The sequence below is a fragment of the Oreochromis niloticus genome, linkage group LG4, assembly GCF_001858045.2.
Source record: "Oreochromis niloticus isolate F11D_XX linkage group LG4, O_niloticus_UMD_NMBU, whole genome shotgun sequence".
Lineage (NCBI taxonomy): Eukaryota > Metazoa > Chordata > Actinopteri > Cichliformes > Cichlidae > Oreochromis > Oreochromis niloticus.
The window spans coordinates 12,156,998-12,178,257 of NC_031969.2; the positions used below are offsets into that span (position 1 = coordinate 12,156,998).

Here is a 21,260-nt window from a genome sequence, read left to right on the forward strand (position 1 = left end):
TAACTGCTGGCAGTCCTGAGCAAGTTGTAAACAAGTGCAAAAATCCTTCAAGTCAAAATAATTCAAGAGCGTTAAGCTTCGCCCTGTGATTTCAGTCACATTCATTTCTTTTTTTTGAATTTTGTATAAAGTGCCGTTTCTTCACAATTTTATACGAGGATTGCGAATGCTATAAATGAATTATGAAGATCTTAACGTGATACAAAACGTATCCTGGAGCAAAAATTAAACAAAAGTAACAACAAAAAACAAAATCCAGGCACCTGTTGGTCAGAGAAAAAACATCATTCAAGTAAATTTAACTTTATTTTTAGAGTCGAGGTGACACATCCGAGTGGGGATCAGTGGTTTTCCTTTCGTTTCCACCTGTCGGCCCCCTCTCCTCCGCTCTCCTCTTCTGCGCCCTCTCTGCTGTTCTTGGACTTCTTGTGTGTGTGTTTCTTCAGCTCTCTGTCCTGCGGCTGCTCCAGGGTCGCCTGCCTTTTCTCTTTTTTCTGCCTTTTTTGTTTCCTCTCCTTCTCTGTCCTCTTGTCGTCTTTGCTGTTCCCCTGGCTCGCTGACGAGCCGACGCTGCTGCTTCGGCTGCTGAGCATCTCCCCTTCCTCCAGATCCCTCCCTCCCCCGAACCAGCCTTCTTCTCCATCCACTTTATAATCAGCCTCATGCTCCCACCAGGCACCTCCACCCTGCACAGCCATCATGCCTCGATTTTCTCTCCCCTCTATGCCTTCTTTGACTAATTTCTCAGCCTTGTTTGGTTTCCACTCTTCTTTTCCAGCTTTGCTCTGCATTAACCCCAAATGAGGGGATTCTCTTTGAGAGTATCCAGGAGATTCAAAGGGGAGCAGGTCTCTGCCTTTACCCCGGCTGTGGGAGTGGTGTGTCCCTGGAGCTCTGTCTTTATTTCGATCACTCCCTGATGAATCTTGGTGGTTACTGTGGTAGTGGCTGTAGTCTTTATCTTTGTATCTGAGATTCAGTGATGGCTCTCTGTGTGTTTTCTGTGCATCTTCATCAGGCAGGACGGGTTCTCTGCTTATCGTGCTGCTTTCCCTGTTTCTGGCACTGGTGAATTTCCCGCTGGGACAGGATGAACTCTTGTTGCTACCCTGGCTGCCCCCGTATTGCAGATCTGTCCTATCTGCATCGTGTGATGTTGAGAAGGAGTAAAACTGAGAGGAGGTGGGGAGATAGGCAGTGCGTTTTCGCTCTTTGTCCCCGTCTCTCCCGCTTCCTTCCTCTCTTGTTTGTTCTTTTGACCTTTTCCTCTCTTGTTGCCTCTCCCTCTCTCTGTTCCTCTGCCTGTCCATCTCTCTCCTCGTCTCCTTGCCTGCATTTGCAGATGTGGTGCTTACAGCTCTGTCTTTGCCACTAGAGGGAGCCACACTTCTGTGTGACCAGGAGCAAGGAGAATCTCTCGCTTTCTCCCTGCGCCTCTCTCCCCGCTGTTCCTCGTCACCCTCTACTTTGTTGGTCACTGGCGGTTGAGGCAGAGTCAAAGAAACACGGTCAGTGTGAACTCTGGCTTTTCCTTCATCCTGCTCATCGTCTCTCTCCCATGTTGATCGGGGTGCCTGGGAAATAAAAGTAAAAATACAATGTGACTCAGACGTCATGACTTTTTTTTTTTTTTTTTAAGGGAGTAAGTCATAGTCATAGTAGCTTAAGCATCATTAGTTATTATTAATCTCTGGCACTCTTCCTCATGTAATCAGTTGTCCTGTCTCCTTTCCTTAACCCACAACTGGTTGTAACAGGTGACTGTTAAAAGGGAGTTTTTCCTTTTTGAGTTTCTTTTTTTTCACTGTCACCGAGTGCTTGTACACAGGGGGTTATCTAATTAGGGCTTTCTTTCTACTATTGTAGGGTCTTTACCTTACAGTATGAAGTGCCTTGAGGCAACTCTTGTTGTCATTCAGCACTTTATAAATAAAACTGAATTGAATTGAGTGACAGAATGGTGGCACAGTGGTTGCCTGATAATAAGATCCTATGTGAATCCACCATCTGGCCGGGGCCTCACTATGATGAGTTTGTATTCCGGTTCTCCGGCTTCCCGACACAGTCCAAAGGCATGCAGTTAGTAGGGTTCTACATTGCCCATACACTTGTCTGTTTCTCTCCGCTAGCCCTGCCCACACTGGGGACCTTTCCGGGTATACCCTGCCTCACAGACCCCCCACAACCCTGAGTAGAATAAGAGGAAGAAAATGGATGGAGGGATGAACTTAGGTGGTGGATGCTTATATAACCTGGGCTGACATACACACCTGAATGTGTACCAGCTCCTTCCATCTTTCTTGGGTGTATTTCTCCAACGTTTTCACCACTGTCCTCCTCTGATGACTCTCTTCTTCACGGCTGCCCAACACACATACACAAGATTAAACATCACAGGTAATCTAATAAAAGAAGATACACAGCTGCAACACTAGATCTCTTTAGTCTTTAATTGCATCCTAGGATGTTCTTTAGTCTTTGCAGATCCCTGCGGAGAAAATTACTTTCTGTGTTTTATGTGTTAGGAGCAGTGGGCGGCCACCCTGCAGAGACTAACTCGAGTAACAAGCCAGTGACTCAATTGAAGACATGAGGAAAATTAAACTAGCATGTTTTAACAGTGAGGAAAATCTGAGATCCAAGAATGCATGTGAATGTTAGACAAGGCGCTTGCTGTGAAGATGTGATAAACAAATAGCAGCCGAGCTGGTGGGACAAATAAAGATAAAATGATAAGACTGCAAATTCTGTGCAGCTCTGATAGGAAAATATTTCCCTGACTGTTAAAGACCAATCCAGGGTATTATGTTCTTATATTAGAGGTAAAACAATGTTGAACTTAATTTACTTGTTAATTATCTAATGTAAAAAAAAAAAACTATAGTAATCTAAATGGCTGTTCAGATAAATTTTGGGTTTTCTACCTGCTTCCACTTTTTCCAGTGAAAGGAATTACTGTTGTTCTTCGTTTAGGAACAGTTTAAATTGAATACACATGTTTAGGATCAGCAGTGGTGTTCAGACAGAAAAAAAGACATATGACGATGTCACCACAACTTGTAACAACTAGTTGTCTTGGTAATGTACTTTGATCTAGACTTTGAGAAACGCAATCATATTTTATTATCAGATAAGATAAGATTAGATAAGATTATTATTTAATCTAAACATCTAAAAAAATGAAAGCAGTAACATTCTGACCTGCCATCACCCAGCTTGGTGTTAGGTCCATCTTGGTGGCCTTCATTTTTGCTCCTTGATGAGCTGAACCTCAGTGTACCTTCCTCCCTCGTCATCATCTCGATGCCTTCCATCAGCTCCTCCTTCCACGCTTCTGTATTTTCTTGCTCCTTCTGCGAGTCTCCCATCTCTTGATCTTTGTCGTCATCTCTCAAACTCTCTTCTTCCCCCTTTTCTGTCTCACTCTCCTCCACTCCCGTGAGCGCACAGTGCCATAAGTCTAATTCCCCCTCGTCTTCATCATCTTTTCTTTCTCTGGGGTTTTCCTCCTCTCCTGCAATTGCTCCCTTATCATCTCTGAAGGTAAATTTGTCCCATGTCAGTCTTGTTTCTCCCTCACCTTGTATCAGTTTGTCTTCAGAACGGTCTTCCTGGTTTCTACTGGATTCCTTTTCATTTAGTTCACCTCTGTTGACCCTCTGAACCTCCTCTCTATTTTCAGGGTAATTGATGTTTTCCTGCGCCTTCCCTGTAACCTCGTGTTTTCCATTGTTCTCCTCTTTCCTTTTGCCATCCAGGTTGATGTTGATGCTTATCTTCATCTGCGGTTTCACCTTCATCCCTTCCTCCCAGATGTCTTTCGCTGTCAGAGGCCATGTTTTCTTCTCTGACTTCTTCTCTGTTTTTTGCTTCTCTTTGTCAAGTGGTTTCAGGAATTCACTAAGACGGTTTTCAGGCTCCTCTGCTGTTTTTGTTTTCAGGTGTTTGCCACTTTGCATCTCACCAGAAAGACTACCATCCCTTTCATTCTTCACCAGATCCTCATTCTTTCTTTTCCTATTCTCCTCTAATCTAGAGTCAGGAGTTTTGCTGCCTCCAGGGTTTTCTTCTCGCTCTTTGCTCGTCCCGTCTAGCTCTTTGTTGGGTTTTGCTTCGTGCTGTCTCTTCCCATCACTAAAGTCTAAATCTCTGCCTCTTTTCCAGCATTCCTCTCCTTCTGAATTGCTTTCCATGAATTTTCTTTCAGGTTGGTCTTGTTTCAGGACAGTTTGGTCTGAATCTTTCTGTACTGGAGTACTATGCTTGCAGGCCTTTGGTTCACTGCTGTGCTTCCTCTTGTCCTTTCTGCTGTCATCTCTAGAGCTTTCAGCATGAGCGGGCGAAGTCTCCTGTCCATTGTCTTCAGGTTGTTTCTTCTTCTTCTTTTGTTCATGTTTCAGTGGGCTTGACTCCTCCAGTTTTTTCAGTGGCTTATTGTCTGTACTCGGTCCTTGCAGTTTCATTCCCATGCTACTCTTTGAAAGCGTGACTTGTTTATGTCTTGACTTCTCATTGCACCTCTCAGTAGATGCTCTCGGCTGAGCTCTGTCTTCAGATGGCGTGAAGCGACTGTCACTGGACGACTGAGATGGAGGTGATCGGCTGTCATTAGCCTTAAAAGACACAGAGGAACTGCTGTCACTACATGACTGAGACGGCGTGGAGCGACTCTCGCTTGAAGAATGAGATGGGGGAGAGCGACTGTCACTGGATGACTCCGACGAGGGGGAGCAGCCATCCATCTCAGCAGGGCATCTATCTTGTGGTTGGTAGCGAGAGTTCAAGCTGGCTTGCGATTGATTTCTGCTTCTGTCTGTGCTCACCCACTGAGGGGGAGGAGGAGGAGGAGGAAGACTGAGTAAGGGAACAGGCAGCTGGTGGAGCTGATGATAGCTGCTGAAATATTTCTCATACCACTCTTTGTACTCATTCTTCCACTGCAGGTAGCACTCCCTGTCCAGCTCCAGGCTGTTTGTTTGACTTGTGCACATGTTTCTGGAAATACTGTCCTCTGAGCGTGCCGCTTCCTTCCCTGAGCGCTCTCCCCGCTTCCTGGAGTGGTTGCTGCTTGAAGATGACTTCTTGCTACGATGGCGACTGTGATGGCGGTCCTTTCTGCCTGATGGAGACTTGGACCTGGAATGACGAGCCCTTCGAGGTGAAGACGACGAGGATGGTGTAGGTGAGCGCGAGCGTTTATAACAGTAGGTATAAGAGCTAGGCTGGCGAGAGCGTGTGTGCAGGTCTCTCTGATGAGAGTAGGGAGAGCGGTGTCTAAAGAAGAAGACGAAAACACAAGACAGTTTTCACTGTATGTAAAATACATGATTATTGGTTGGTGGGTCTTATTAGGTGGTTGTGGAGGCCCTGTGGTGCCCTTTTATTCTTTGGAGATTCTCCTATTAAATTTCAGTAAAACAAAGAAAGATCGTGGTTAACTTCCAGAGGGGGGAAAAAAACAAACTATGACTAAGCCCATTATCATGGATGAGAAGGTGGAAACAATGGACAGCTACAGGTACTCAGGCATTTACGTGAATGACAGACTTGACTGGAGGACCAAGAATAATGCTGTGAACAGGAAGGGAATGAGCAGACTGTACTTTGTGAGAAAGCTCTGATGTTGGAGATCTTCTACCAGCCTGTGGTACTGTTAGAAGAGCTCCATCATCATCATGAGTGGTACTGCTATCGTCTTCTGCTCTCCACCACAAACAACCCATCTCACCTGCTCCAGTCTACACTACTGAGGCAGCATTCCATAAAGAATGCTTCAGGAAGTCATTCCTACTGTTCTCTTAGGTTTATAGTGTACATATAATTTTTTAATGACATTTGCACTACTCTACATTTGTACTAAATGTTTTTATATTATTTATTTACTCCACAAATGTAATGTGAATTTTCAGGTTTTTAAACATAACAGTGCTACTGGGGTTTTTTTTGCTCTGTATTTGTCCTGCATGTTTTTAGTATATAAATCGGTTTCTGTCAGTCCTGAAGTCCTTTCATTTCAGGATGGTGCAAAACAGCACATGCAAAAAACTGTAAATAACATTCCTGTATAAGGGCCACAAAATACCTTGATCTGCTTCTGGAGCGAGAGCGAGACTCAGAGCGACTTGAAGACTGAGAGTAGGAGCAAGAGGCCTTGGTTGTGGAAGACTTTGAATGTGAAGAGGACCGTCTGTAGCCAGATGCTCTTTGAGGTGACCTGAGTGACAAAAAGTGACATGTAAAGATATAAAATATATATTTTATGTTCAGTTTATCATGTACATCTATAGAATAGTATAAACATAATTCTGTAAGAAGGTACAGACCTCTCTTTTTTCTTTCTCTGATACTTGTACCACTCCTGGGGAATGAGATGAGGGATGGAGGAGGTGGTGGTAGTAGAGGAGCAAAGGGAAGGGATAGGGGTACCCTGGGGGGCTGGAAGGGTCCAGATGGGTGTGGCAGGTGGGTATCCAGGAGGGTAAGTGCTGTGCGACTGCTGAGCTGATAAGTACGTGTGAAAAAGTGGGGAGGGAAAAAGAGGTGGTGGAGTATTTGAATATGAAGAGGAGGATGATGTGGAGGGGATGGTAGAAAGCTGCTGGGTATTAGATTCAGTCTTTCCTCCAGCGAGACAAACCAAAGATGAAGAAGAGCTATAAGGAAGGTACAGGAAAGGTAAAAGATGTCAGTGTTTAATGAGTGGAAAAAGGCAAATACAAACCCCTAACTCAGAAACACACACTACCGACCTCTCCAAGCTGACTGAGGATTCAGGGTATACTGGGGTTGGACCTGTTGATTCAAAGAAAAAGTGTTTTTTTTCCTCATTATTTCCTGATTTTAGTGACATTACTGGCATGTGTCTAAACACAAGGTTAACAGTAGGGAATAGATTATCACACACTGATAATGTTTATTAGTCACTCACCTGAGCAGGAGTGTTGATTCTCTTGACTGACGCTACCTGTCAGAGGCTGCTCTGCTACTGGAGCGTCATTATCCTAAACAGACACAAATGCCACAAGATTTCATTAAAAAACACAAACAAAAAAACGTTATTATTGAGTGAGAATGACTGTTCCTGTGTGAATGTCCTCACCGGTGTTATGGGCCGTGACGGTGGATCAGTCGGATCTTTGTTTGAAACCTTTCCAGACAGGGCAGCACCTGCTGAGTCACTGCACATCTTTCCTTCAATCTCACTGAGTAAATACATCACAGTCAGCACAACATGATCGCGATCATTTAAATTCTCCTCATTCTTACCTCTTTAGCAACACTGCAAAGCTGCAGCTACAGTGAAATTACTCCAAAGTGTTCTTTTTTATAAATAGCAGCGCCAGCTATTTTAAAACCCTTTGATTTTAAATTGGAAATACAGTAGTTAAATTCACAGTTTATCGTCAGACAACGAGCGTTACTTCATTGTCAGGCAACACTAGGAGCTCCCAAACAGCTTTAAGTGTGTTTTCACTGCTGTCTGGCTGGAGTGGGACATCTTTAACATCCTCAAATATTATGAAGATCGTCCACAATGTGGATGGAGAAATACCCATGTAAAAATCAGTGTAATATTATACATACTTCTCAGATATTTCTAGCTGGTTTTCTAGAGGCTGGAGGGATGTGCCTGCTGTGTCATTCTCAGAGGCTGGGTCTGTTGTTGCGGGTTGAACCTCAGAGACTTGAGACTGTGGTGGTGTATTTGCAGTCTTTAGATGATCCAGAAGAGAGTCCTGAACAGGGGGTATACCAAGAAAACATTGCAGAGATCAAAATCCAGTGGAACAAACAAGGAAGCATGAATGCTAAGGAAGATCTTTCTAAAACAGAATCCCAAAGCTTAAATGATTATTAGTGATGATGGCTAATTTACTGGGCTGATATACAGAATTAAATTAAATTAGATGGGTTTTTTTACGATTGCTGTGCCACACATAACACGAGCTAACTTATAGAGCAAGTTAACAGCAAATGGTGAACAACAGAGGTATTTTACTCTTGCAACAGCAGTAGAAAACAAAGTTTTCTTAGTTTTTAGTAACTTTGTAAGTTTACCACAAATAGATCTTAATTGAATCGAGTCCTCATCAGCTCTGTCACTCTCTTTATATTTTGTCTCTCAGGTTAAATACCTTTTGGACAGCTTTTTATTGCTTGTTAACATAAGTGCAATAAAACTTAATATGCTGTTGTGAACTTTATTACCATTGTTTTCTCAACAATGTCTTCTTGTGTGCTACACTCCTTATACGATACTGTGCACACACAATAAAACTAGAAACTGGGTAAGAAGAAACTATCACGACTGCAAATTAAAGGAAACTGCAAGAGTTTTAAAAATGATTTTAGTCGTAAATATGAATTTAGCATTTCATATTCTTTTCATTTGTCCCTTTAAAAAAAAAAAAAGTTAAGGCATGATATTAAATCAAGTCTACAGTGAGAAAGGTTATTAATTTAATAATAGTACTGGAACTTCTTTTCAGTAGATACCCAAAGCCAAGGTGTCTGTATCAATATCAGGCCTGAAAAAGTTGGATCACTGCACCTCATTTGGGAAACATTTCATCAGAGCCAATAAGCCAAACCAATAACTTACAATAGAGGAATATAGTACATTAGGACTGTGCGATATGGCAAAATATATCAAGTGATGATATTAAAATGTCTATTGTTCCTTTAGATGATGCTTTGCAATAGTCACCACGGCACCACAGGAAGGACCAGCCAAAAAACATCCGGGTTCTCATTCCTAAACGAGGGGCTAGAGCCATCAGGTGCACAAAATAAACCTCAGAAGAAGAAAATAGTGGCCATTACAACTTATATCTGTAAATATATAGAAAATATATAGAAGCTCTTATGTGACTGCGTGGGGTCATTTAGTGTGTGTTGCTACAGGTTAACGTAAGGCTGATATTGATATGTTAAAAAGTACTTTTGATTTGGTTATTATATAAAATATTCACTGAATTTACAGAAAATGCACTATACTGTGATTTATATCATTATCAGGATAACAAATGACTTATATCAGGATATGAGAGAGTACATGCATATTTCTTCTTTGGGTAAATACAGAATGTTGCCGAGACCTACCAAAGGTCTTATCCTGAAAAGAAAACAGTAATTATATTATTTGCAGGTTCTTTATTTTTCCTGCCTGCCAGGTGAAACATATTATTAAAAGGCTCACCTGCTGGCTGTGGGATGACTGCTGAGGTTTCTGTGGCTGGCTCTGCATGGGCAGAGGGGCGGGGTAGGGACAGGGGGCGGGGTAGGGACAGGCGTTGGTGCTGGAGTTAGGTTTTGAGACTGGGAGGTGGCTGGTTTTCTTTTCAGGCTTTTGTCTTGTCCTTGTTCTTTCTTAAAATTGTTGACAGCCTGTGGTGGGAGAAAAATGGATGGAGAGCAAAGTGAATGCTGCCACTGAATCTTCTGGTGAGACGTTACCGATCAACAGTACAACATCAACTGTACCTTGAAAAAGAAAGCATTATTACAAACATTTTAATCTATAATGTATAATTATTATCACTCTGTCAATTCACCTGTCTGAGAAATTTATTGGCTATCAAGGTGTCAGGAGAGACTTCTGACTGGTCACAGGTGGGACAGATATGGTACTCTGATTCCAACAAGGCAGTGCGAATACCTGAGTGAGAGAAAAGGAGATTAAAGAGCTACCAGAGCACTGTTTATTTGTACAATAATGTGACACAGTCCTACAGTTTGAACCAGTGCCGTGCTTTCACTGTCGAGAGTATGACATCCTGGTTGTGCCCATTTGTGACCGACATGCACTCATCGTTCTGCTGCTTTTGGTAGGCAATATTTGCACATTTTTGCTGATATCTGTAACACACTTTAACATTTCTACAATTTTGTACTTTGTGTAATTAGGTTATTGAGTTAGTAAGAACTGGATATCAGGTTCAGGTGATTAGATGTTTAAACTATTAATTTATCTTATGTGTGTGTAGCAGACACTCACATTCATCACAGTAGCTGTTTCCACAGCAGGGTATGACCACGGCATCAGCCAGCAGTTCATTACAGATCAGACAGAGGAGCTCACTAGGTATGGGATCATCCTGGTCTTCAGACTCGGGCTCCTGTGCAAGGAAGGGAGGTTTCTCCTTCTTGCCAATAGCATATGCCTCTCTATGGACAGAAAAAAAGTACATGCACATTTACTTTTGTGTCCAACCCACCGTCATTATTGCACTTTTCTGTTGCGCTGTCTTGTGTTTGTATCGTTCTGTTCTGTCTGGTGTTGCACTGTCTTTGTTTTGTTTTTTTGCAATTCCTGCAATTTTTTTCACACTTGCACTTTATGTAGTCCTGTGTTGATTGTCTTTTATATGTAGCACCATTATCTTAGAGGAACGTTGTCTCGCTTGAGTGTGTACTGTACCGCTGCACATGGTTGAAATGACAATAAAGCCTCTTTACTTTTATTTATTAACAGGATGCTTTTAACTAGATTTACTTCAATTGGGTACCTTTAAGAGAAGGCTGTTAATTTGACATGTGACTTCAAAAATGGCTACTAATAAGCCAAAAGTACAGAGCATGGACTGAAAAGGAGGATGTCTATCTACCTATCTACCTATCTATATAAAATACAGCTCTCTTTCAAATAACAGCTCGTTACAACAGTGGTATGCAGAAGAGCATCTCTGAATGCACAACATATCCAACCTGCCTGCCACTCCTGTCAGCTGAGAACATGAAACTGAGACCAAAGTTCACACAAGCTAACCCAAATTATAAAATGGAAGGCTGGAAAAATGTTGCCAGTTCTGATGAGTCTTGATTTCTGCAGCAATATTTGAATGACGGGGTCAGACCTTAAAGTTAACAGCTTGAAAGCTGCCTTGTATAAACAGTTCAGGGTGGTGGTGTAATGCTGTGGGGGATTATTTCCTTGGCACACTTTGAGCCCCTTAGTACTAAGTGAGCTTGGTTTAAGTATAGTTGCTCTATTGCATATTATTGCTGACCATGTCTGTCATGACCACAGTGTACCCATTTTTTGATGGCTTCTTCCATTAGGATAATCCGCCTTGTCACAAAGCTCAAATGAACTTAAACAGCTTTCGTAGCCATGACAATGAGCTCACACAATCCAGTAAAACACCTCAGGCATGTGGTCAAACAGCAGATTCACATCATGGATGTGCAGTCGACTAATCTGCAGCACCTGTGTAATGCTGTCATGTCAACGTGGACAAAAATCTGAGGAATGTTTCCAGTACCTGGTTCAATCTATGCCATGAATAATAAATGCATTTCTGAAGGCAAACTCTAAGAAAAAGTGTAAATAAATGTATTTCCCCAACTGTCAAACAAAAGAAACATTAATAAACACACAGTAACACTTTTATTTACACTCACGCATCTATGGCAGGAACTGCATAGCGACCACAGTTGGTCAGCTTGGCGCCTTTTATGTTGGGATCATCCACTTCGACCATGAAGGAACGTGGGATGCCCGTGCTCTTCTTTATCCTCAGGGGTGCCTCAGAGTTTTTATCCTGCTGTCAAAGACAGAAACATCTACATTTAAAGTCACAGATTCCAGCTTTATATTTAAAAAAAATATTTTTTCTTGTCTAGTAGACTAGCTTTGCATGATTGATATGTTAAATAAATCCTCAGCCATGAATCCTCTAGCTGAAACAAGCTACTCTGATTGCCTCATCCTTGCAAACTGAAGGTTTGAAAAGCAGATGGGTGAAGCTTTTGTGCTCACAGCCAGAGGTATCTCTCTGAGATGACCATATTAGGATAACTTGCTGACGTAATATGGAGCCAATAGTAAAAAGAAACTGCACATGTGCTTATCTCATTATCTGGAACCTTGGCCATTTTTAATATGTTGGCTAAAGAATAAATATAACAGAAATTCAGGAAAAGCATTACAGATATCTGAAGTACACATGTGCATACGCAAACACTATCAGCACTCAAAGAAATTATACATTTCTACATTCTACTACTCACCCAGGTTTATTTTTCAATTCACAATTTGTACAAGTAGCTAAGTCACTTAACAGATACATTATGGCCTTACCCCGCTGGAAGGACAGTTCCTGATGTGGTGTCCTGGATTTCCACAGCGATAACAGGTGTAATTCGCAGAAAGGACATTGCTGGGTTTTGTGTTTACACTGGAGAATAATATGAAGAGCCGAGTGAGAATGTGTAATGTAAAAAGGACATCAACCAATAAAGAAGGAAGTAGTAAAGAGAGATATGAGAACATGAGAAGAGTTTGAGAGATGGAAACTCGACAGTGTGAGGATACATGACTCACTTCATGGGGTCATAGATGGACTGATTTATCATAACTTTGATCTTATCCTCCTCTGATGCATCCACATCAACCAGGTTAGCCATCTGCATCTAAATGTATGATGTGCAGCATACACAAAGACGTCAGGTGAGGATCAGTGTTCGGCTTGGACCGAAGCATGTAAACCAAGATAAACGTGCATAAGAGAAATAGAAAATAGCATTACCTTGGAGAAAAAGGACAAGGCTCTTGTAGAACTGTGATCATCCTTCTGTCAGAATTAAACACAAAAAAAGTTTCATAAAAGTAATCATGATGGCCACCCCCGGTTACCCAGCTCGTGGGAAAAGATTAAAATTGTTTATCCAAAAATGTCTGAAAATAAAGTTTGAGGTTTGACATACAAGCATACACACACAAACACACACAAAACAAGACATTTGAGCTACAAACTTTTACCCCCAAACTGGGCTAAACCACAATTCACAAAGTTTTAGTTGTGATTTCGTAAAACAAACTGAAAGTAACAAGTGTCATTTAAATGAACATAAAATTTGCATCAGCATCCATCTGTGATTTTCACAGTGTGACTGATCACTGTCCACACAGCTCACACTGCATTTCTCCAAAATCTTTAATTTAAAATGTAAAGAAAACTTTACAAAGCATCCTGGGAATGTACACTTGTCCAGCCAGCGTTTTTCTGGGGGGGAAAAGCATTTATTATTATTGTCTGAGGATCTATTTATGTTATCCTTCTCTACTGTGCTGGAACAGAGGAGCAAAGAAAGAAATCCAAACTGCATGTGTGACAGAGGCCATGAATTGTTGGACAGGAAAAACCTGTTTAATAGGTTCTGGTGTAGTAGCCTTTAAATGGAAACACTGTAGAAACACACATGCAGAAACGCGCATGGCCCCAAGAGGATTAATCTTGTGAGCTTTACCAGCTTGAAACTGAGACTTTGGCTAAGACCAGAATGTCTCTGTTGGACTGTTGTGAAAGTTTTGTGGAGCTTTCAGAGTGAGCTGTAACTGCTTTAATGAGTCTTTTGCCTCATGTAGATCAGTATATTGAATTGTACAAATATTTGGCTGATAGGCCAGAAAGCATGTCAAATAGGGTAAATTAAACTAAGATAAAGATAAAACATCCCTGAAGTGAGCCTTTAGCTGAAGCTGCTACTATACAGCGAAATTAAATACACCAGCATGGGAGTATCCTCATTACTTCAAAAAGATATGCAACATTCACAAAAAAAAAGGCACATACAGTACACATATGACTCAATGTTCAACGTTATGAAGGTCAAAAGATGGTACTCTGAAACATCTGTTTGTTTCGCTCTGAAATCATCGTTTAAGCACGTCAGCTGTAATAATTTATACTCGTTATGTTATACAGGAGCTGCTGATGTGAAGTGTTGTGGCTACAATTCTTTGTTAATGTAACACATTTTTGTAAACATCTAAAAAGTCCAAATTCACACACTTACTATGTAATTTATAGCTTTATACATTTATACTTAAACCTTAAAGTTAATGTTGCATTTAAAATGCAGCATGCAAATCAAAAAGAAACACCTCTTGACTGAACTATATGATATTGTTAATGTGAATTTCAGGTGATGTCTTTTTGGTCTGCATCTCTCTGTCTCTACAGCTTTGATTCCCAATACCAGTATTTTGCAAGCCCCCCTGCACGAGGAATCCAGTATAAAATGGGTGGAGTGGCCCTATAAGCTTGATAAATGGCCAGTGATTCCATTGTCTTTTCTCTGTGTAGAAGTGTGTATTAGCGTCACTCTCCACAGTGAAGAAACACATACTCAGTACATAACACAGCTTGATATAAATAACTTTATTGGTAGAAAAAAAACAACAACACAAAATTAAAAAGTCTGTCCACGTCGGTCCAACAGACTCAAAACACTAAGAAGAGTGGCAGACACTTCTCCTACTGAGAAACCAAAGAGAGAAATCAGGTCAGTGCACACCAGTTAAGACTGCAGCAAGTGAAAGCTTGACTTTACCATCTTTAACTGAATTACACACAAGACCGCACTATAGTGTTTTAGAATGAAATACTTACAATGCACAGCTGGGTCCCTGAGGAATGAGCTTCTTTTGTTCTTGTTATAGATCAGAGAATAAGCCTTTTTAGCTCTGTTACTTTAGCAGTCGATGGCATTTATTACTTAAAGTCATGTAACATGACATGGCTATACAACTCTAATTTCAGCACAAATCTGCATATTTCTCCACTTGAAGGGTGTCTTCTAATAACGCTGTCCATCACACCAAGGCAGTGATTTCAATTATGGTGGTTCTAAGTTAATCACATTATAAATCATCAGTAAGAATTTGAAACTTTACAGCAGCCTGATAAATTAAAGTTATGCAGTATTTGCCCAGAGTTGATAGAATTTAGACCATAAAAAGTGCTAAAGTAGCTTCTGGATGAGGCGAGACTGGGCAGTGCCAGCATCATTAAACAGTTGGGTTTATCAGCTGTGAATAGCTGGCCTGCATGATAATGTTTGACCCACCCGAGCAGCTCCACCTCCCACAGACAGATACTGAACAATCTTCAACAATAGACGCTGACTGGTGACACAGCAGCTTGATAACATAACAGCTGAGAATATTTATTTAATAAAAGTGAGCACATACGACCGGTTTAATTGTAAACTTTCTTTTTAAATGTTTTTTTTCTTTTCTTTTTTTTTTTTTTTTACTTTTTTTAGTCAGTTATCTTCAAACACTATTAAATTGTTATACTGTGATTGTAAAATACATATACCGAGATTCACATCAGCTTTGATCCATTTTTTCCGCTTAATTAAAGAAAACGATGCATGTCACATGTATTCTATGTATTATTATTCTTTGTTATAAAACGCAGCATGCCATTTTTAAAAGACACAATCTTTTAAAAAAAAAAAAGTGTGTGTTTTGTGGAGCTGAAGGCAAAGTGCTGTGGGATGTGGTTTGGCTACATACTGCTCTGCTGGCTCCAAAGGCGTGGTGAAGCTGGACTTCTGATCGTTCACTGAAAAACAACAAAAAAACATTTTTAAACCAGAGTCCTCTACGACGGTGTGAGGCACAGATTTTTTTTTTTTTCCTGTCAATAGTCAGTTGTCCATATCCGAACAGTCTTATGTAAAATTTAAGAGCACTTTTAAAAGCTGGTTCAGTGAAAGTGATGGATAATGAAATCTACTTTCTTTTGTTCAGAAAAGTGCAGACAAAGCAGGCAAAGCAGGTTTCAGCAGCCTGCATTAAACAAATCAAGAAGATATCTTCCTGCAGTGACCTTAAAATAAGATTTGTGTTTTTCCATACAGAGCATTCCCTGCCGAGGTGCACAGCAGGGACAGTACCACACAGACAGAATTTCATATATCAAGAACAACAACCCTGAAAGCTGCCTACTTGATTTGCCTACTCACACTGCTGAAGCTCCACATTGGCCTTAAAAACAAACAGAGCAGGAATGCAGAGTTTGTCCCCTGTGATTACATTGGAAATACCCCAGGAAGGCAGTTCTTGATGTCCACTCAACGAAAAGAGCAATTTCTGAAACGCCAGCAAACCCAGTTGTTCACATGGGCACCTGTGAACAACTGGCAAAACTGAAAAGGCTGAATATTTTCTGTCTCTGAGAGACACATTGGGAGGACTCTTTAACACACTCAGAAGAGCTAACACAAAGGTACAGACAGGCTAAATTTCAGTTCTTGTGTTGTTTAGATCTGATGGAACAGAAAACAGTGAATCACCTCAGAGTTCAGGGTTCTTCCTGATATGTGGACTAAATGATTGGTCTGGATCTCATGGGCGGAAAGCCAAACTGATATTGTTAAACTTCTATAAACCCTCATTCCTCCAAAATTTGGATGCTGTGTAAAATGTAACAACATGTAGAAAAAGTGTCTAAAGATACAACTTATTTCTCTTTGGTTCAAATGATTATTTTCCCAAGTCGTCTTATGCGTAGACAACACCGAATCATCCCTTTATTTCTGTGCCTTTTTAAGCTTGAATGATTCGTAGGTCAGCGTTAAGGGGCTTACCAAAGCAAAAACACGCCTCTAAGAATGATCAAGGATGAGGACTGGACTGAAAATGAGTAAAAAAACAAAACAAAAAACAGTCAATCTCCAAAGAAAAACACTGAAAGACTTTCAGAAAGCCTTGAGAACTATTGCTGACCACCACTTTAAATTAAATAAATAAATAAAAGTCTGGCTCCTCGGAAGTAAAATATACAGAAAGATAAGATAAGATTTGGGAAAGTGATATATAAAATGAATAAGCGCCTTGAGGCAACTGTTGTGGTGATATGGCGCTATGTAAATAAAATCAAATTGAAATTGAATTGAAAGATGTCAACATTGACAATTATTTTGTTTGAAAATATCCTCATATCGAATTAACAACAAAATGTTCACACAAAGTTAGAACAAGGGCATTTTTTAAGTCTCTGGGAACTATTAACCTGCATTTGTACATGCAGCAATGAACCACATGCCCAACAGTAGTTTTCTTGAGCACATGCAGTCAGTTCCACTCCCTCGTCTAGAGATTTTGCTAGATTACATAAATCTTTAAATTACATTACTTACAGAAGGTGACGAAATCTTAAAATTTGTTTGTACATCTTATGTTGAGAAATACTATTGAGAAAACTATTGGTCCAAGCATAGCATGTCCTTCATTACAGAATATTTTCCAAATTAGATACACTTGATATTTGTTTGGACAATGTTTAATAAAAACAAGGTATGAATGATCACTGCATTGTTTTTATTTACATTTTAAAAAGTGTCCAAGCTCTTTTTAGAAACAGACTTAGAAATGATTGTGATTTATTGTTGTTTTTTTGTTTATTTGTTATTGCTTTTTTGAGGATAAACAAGCCTCCTCATGCAGGTGGAGAGCTCATTTTCTGCTTTTAATCTTGTTGGCAGTGTTACGCCACTCATTAGCCCTCATTCCTCTCACCAGTCTGTAGGGTGCTGACACGGCTAGTCACATGACCGCCAGTCTGTTCCAGCGAGGTCCTGCTTTCCAAGCATAAAACCCACAACACTGCTGGTTCTACTGCGTAAGCCTGACCAGTGATTTGGGTAACCACCGAGTTTGTCACCATGTAGTTTCCTCAGAGTATTTTCTCATGGTCATGTCATGCAAAATCCTCAAAACTGAAATGGCCTCTACCTGCAAACCAGCGCTTTTCATGAACCACAGCAAAAGCTTTACAGTCACTGACAAAATAAAGCAAATTAAGACTCCTTTTCTTATTAAAATTGTTGTTTTTTGGGGTTGATTTCTTTGGGGTCAAGGTAGACTCTTATTAGCTTAACTGAATCTTTAGCTAGTATCCACTGCTACCCCTGGCTCTTGATAAGTCCTCTTGCAGTGAAACCTCAAAACTGAAGGTAAAGCTTTGGATTCCAGGTTGTAGCTTGCTCAGGCAGGGTGGAGCCTTTGCTATGGCAGGGACTAATAACAGTGCAGGAAATCAGATGGCAACTCCAAAAATGTAGACTCACTTGTTGTGGGTCTTGCTGCTCGAGCTGGGGATCCTTCTGACGATGACAGATGAACCTTTGGGGATCAGACTGCCACAGTCAGTGTACTCTGAGAGGGAGAGATGAAGATAGTGAGGCTTTAAGGGTAATTATTAGCTCACCAGAAAGAATTTTAACTGGAATCTTAAAAACAAAAAGAAGATAAATAGCATAAGATTAGGTCTCAGCTTGACTGACAAGCCAAATAGGTAATAATGTAAAGTCTTAAAATATGCTGGGATTGCAACAAAGATAGATTTATCCATTTGTGAAAAATGTCTGTCTCAGGAGTCGGCTTCCCCAGGTGACATTTTGTCTGACCAAAACACCACAATCCAAAGATTTTCGTTTATCATACTACCGCCACACTACCACAAAAGATACCCTTTAAAAAAAACAAAAAAACAAAGACAAACAAAACTAAACAAACTACCCATAATTCCAAACACCTCCACCCACCAGGAGCAGGTGAACTGGAGAATATGGCCCTGGGTCAGTATCCCATACAAACTGGCTTGAGGTGTCGTGACAAAGGCAAAGTCTAGCCAAGAAGTTGATAGAAATTAAAAATAATTTATTAAACACATATTTTTATTTTCTGTCCTTTTCCAGCATTGAGCCCTCATAACTTCATAAAACCATGAAAAGATTCTGATTGCTTGATGACATGCTCTGCTACCTGAGCCACAGCCACCCCACAATAGCCAAGCATCCCAATGAACTTGTACCACCCTCATGTGCAATATTCACAACAAACCTGCTCCATTACACTTATTTGATCCCCCCCCATCCTCTTACAAAGTTCATTACATATTTAATCTATTTCTTGGCCATGTTTACTTTTGTTCATGCCACAGTATATGACAGCAAATACTCTAATAACTCATTCATATGCGTGTGCATCTGGGAGCTCTTAACCGTATGATAATGAATAAAGAGGTGCTCCTGTTCCACCTTTGCTATTTTTAACTCAGGCTTCCCCTGAGACTTGTACATGCACTGACAGGGCTCACCCACCACCATCAGGCCGCACGATTAAAAGCATGAGGCCTAAAAGCGGCAGGAATGTGGTCCATTCATTAGGCCCTTTTGTCCTAGCTTTACTTTTCTGGACCCCCACTCCCTGCCCTGTTTAACCTGAAAGAGGTGACGCAACGCTTACCTCTGTCTCCAAACAGCTGTGATAGCAGGACCACGTGCTTTCCGACAAAGTTGAAGACGTTGACTTCAGTTTAAACAAGCTCGTTATCAGTGCACACTCATGTTTTATTACCTTCTTTGGTCTGCGCGTTTGTGATCTGCAGGTCGCAGTCCCCGGCTCGGAGCTTCTCCCTGCCCATGATCTGCCTCTTCAGCTCATTCAGCGTGATGTGCACGCCATCAAAAACCACCGTGTCGTAGTTGAGTCTGGAGGAGAATTTATAATGAATGTGAGGCATGATGAGAGAAAAAAAAAAACTCCCTCAGTCCAAAGTTGACTAAAAACCGACAGCTGACAGCTTTTCTGCGATGCCAGGAAACCTGCACTGTGCCAGTTGCTATGAGACTACAAAGTTAGCTAGCTGACGTTAGCAGCCGGTGCACCGAGCGACAGCGGTTCAGTGCTAACAGGCTGGAGCGTCAATTAACAAGTGCCTCACAAAAAGTGGCTTTTACGGGATGACATGACCCGACGTCTGCTCCGAGAGCCGCAGAAATTCAAATAAGAGCGCCTTCAGTCGGTTTCGAGTCTATTTTGAACTTTTATTCGCAATAACGTTGCTCTCGATCCCGAAGAGTTCGCTGACAGAAACCACCAGCTGTTTCCACCAGCAACGGCTCGTCAGCACAGGGCACGCGCCAGCTGATGCCGCGTTCACGTGACACCCCGCAACTTCCGAGCCTCCAACTTTACGCCAGCTCACTCAGCCGTGCGTGGTGATTACAGATCTAACAAATCGCACATTTTCCCAACGCTTTCAACGCATTCAAATCAAACGCTTCTAATTGCAGCACATTTAGCAACGAGGGGAGAAATAGTGCAGCGAACTCTTCGTTTCGTCCATTAAATCGTTAAGAAAGGCATTTTTTTTTTTAAAGAAACACATCAAATCACTCTTTGCAGAATGTAATTATTCTAACCAGTGCATATGTAATTTCACCAATGTCATGTTTTGTTGTTAAATGATTAAACATTTCTTTAATTATAATATTATCTGTAAAATCTTTGCCGTGAGATATCCTGGCACAATTCTTAGTGGACAGCGAGAATTTAAGCCCGCTACATCATGTCTAATCATAATTATGTTTTGTACCTGATGAAGATTGGTTATATCATAACGTTGTAATTTAATAAAATAATAGTAGGCTAAGTGAGACAGTGTCTTGAGGTTAGAATTTAAGATTTGTCTTTTTTTAAAACGCTCCTGTGAGCACCTGTCATTTATTTGGCTCTGCCGTGTCTTTCTCAACTAGTTTTGCAATCCAAAATATTTGATTTGATAACTTAAAATCTCGAGTTATTTTCTTAATTTCTAGTTATTTTGTCAGAAATTTGAGGTAATAAACCAAAATTTGAACTTTTTAAAAATGTATTTGTTTGTTGGCTTGTGGCAGGAACAGGCGCACATACATTAAAGGGTGAGTCCGTGTTCTTGTTGTTTCTTAGCGTTGAAGGGCTGTTTTTGCCTTGTCACTTGAAGGCAGCACGTTGCCTCCTTACAGTAGTTCACATGTTTTTGGCCTAAGGGAGTGTCAAAGGCAGACTCAAATTCCTTTGAAAATTGCACCATCACTTGTCCAATTCTTTTTTCCTCCCTTCTTTTTAGTTCTTTTTCCTTTCTTTCTTTCTTCTTCTTCTTTTCTGTAAATTAGGTCCCCTTTCAATGTAACCAATATCTCCATTAAAGAAAAACAAAGAAATAAACAAACAACAAAAAACAACAACAAGGAAGTAACACAGAAGATGGAATAAAATCACATTATTTATATCACGTAAGACTACACATCAGGTACCATTGGGTTAGTGTACAGTTTAAATAATCCACTAGAGGGACACAAAGCACCATTTATGATGCTTTCCTGTTGGCTGAATTTTAGTATGGTGCAGTATGAAGTCAGTCTAAAAGGTTCAGATTTTGACTCATTTGGAGCAACAGTCAAAGTAAAAACATGGTTCTTTTTTGCCCCGTGTTATTTGTATAAGTCTCCTATTTCAGTTAGTCTAATTTCTGTAATTAGTGACTTTTTGGTTTCCGGCTGTTCTTAGTAGATGGTTAGTAGATGTAAATTTTAAGGTGTTTTTGGCCTGACAGCTCCATATTCAATATCCCTTCTTCAGTGCATCCACTATCCTCTTTGCACTCTTTAACTTTGTCTCCAAACCACTCACCCTGCGA

The 21,260-nt window shown here is 40.7% G+C and overlaps 1 protein-coding gene across 3 annotated transcripts; it reads right to left on the bottom strand.

Moving 5' to 3' along the window:
* On the bottom strand, positions 1-19,721 carry LOC100710348 (E3 ubiquitin-protein ligase RBBP6). Of its 3 annotated transcripts, none has more exons than XR_003219929.1 (12): positions 19,157-19,721; positions 17,866-17,953; positions 15,308-15,356; positions 12,531-12,575; positions 12,326-12,414; positions 12,083-12,179; positions 11,404-11,543; positions 9,998-10,167; positions 9,555-9,658; positions 9,200-9,387; positions 7,585-7,736; positions 7,100-7,202 (listed from the first exon to the last, which is right to left on the bottom strand). XR_003219929.1 is itself a non-coding variant. In XM_025906854.1 (10 exons), exons 1-10 carry the CDS (start codon positions 9,245-9,247, stop codon positions 342-344), a joined length of 4,278 nt encoding a protein of 1,425 aa, XP_025762639.1. In that variant the 5' UTR covers positions 9,248-9,381; the 3' UTR covers positions 1-341. The 3 variants fall into 3 exon arrangements, 1 of the variants encoding a protein (XP_025762639.1); XR_003219928.1 differs by having other exon boundaries at positions 11,404-11,546; positions 19,157-19,719; XM_025906854.1 differs by lacking the exons at positions 9,555-9,658; positions 9,998-10,167; positions 11,404-11,543; ... (4 more) ...; positions 17,866-17,953; positions 19,157-19,721 and adding exons at positions 1-1,574; positions 2,271-2,361; positions 3,202-5,274; ... (2 more) ...; positions 6,750-6,792; positions 6,929-7,001 and having other exon boundaries at positions 9,200-9,381.
* Between the last annotated feature and the right edge of the window lie 1,539 nt (positions 19,722-21,260).

Bases quoted from the DNA above. Each gene is read 5' to 3' on its own strand.
- LOC100710348 (XM_025906854.1), bottom strand. From the start codon at position 9,247: ATGCAGAGCCAGCCACAGAAACCTCAGCAGTCATCCCACAGCCAGCAG. The intron at 6,793-6,928 runs GTGAGTGACTAA...TTGAATCAACAG, and splicing joins GAATCAACACTCCTGCTCAG to GTCCAACCCCAGTATACCCT. The intron at 6,215-6,323 runs GTCTGTACCTTC...TTTGTCACTCAG, and splicing joins CAGAGAAAGAAAAAAGAGAG to GTCACCTCAAAGAGCATCTG.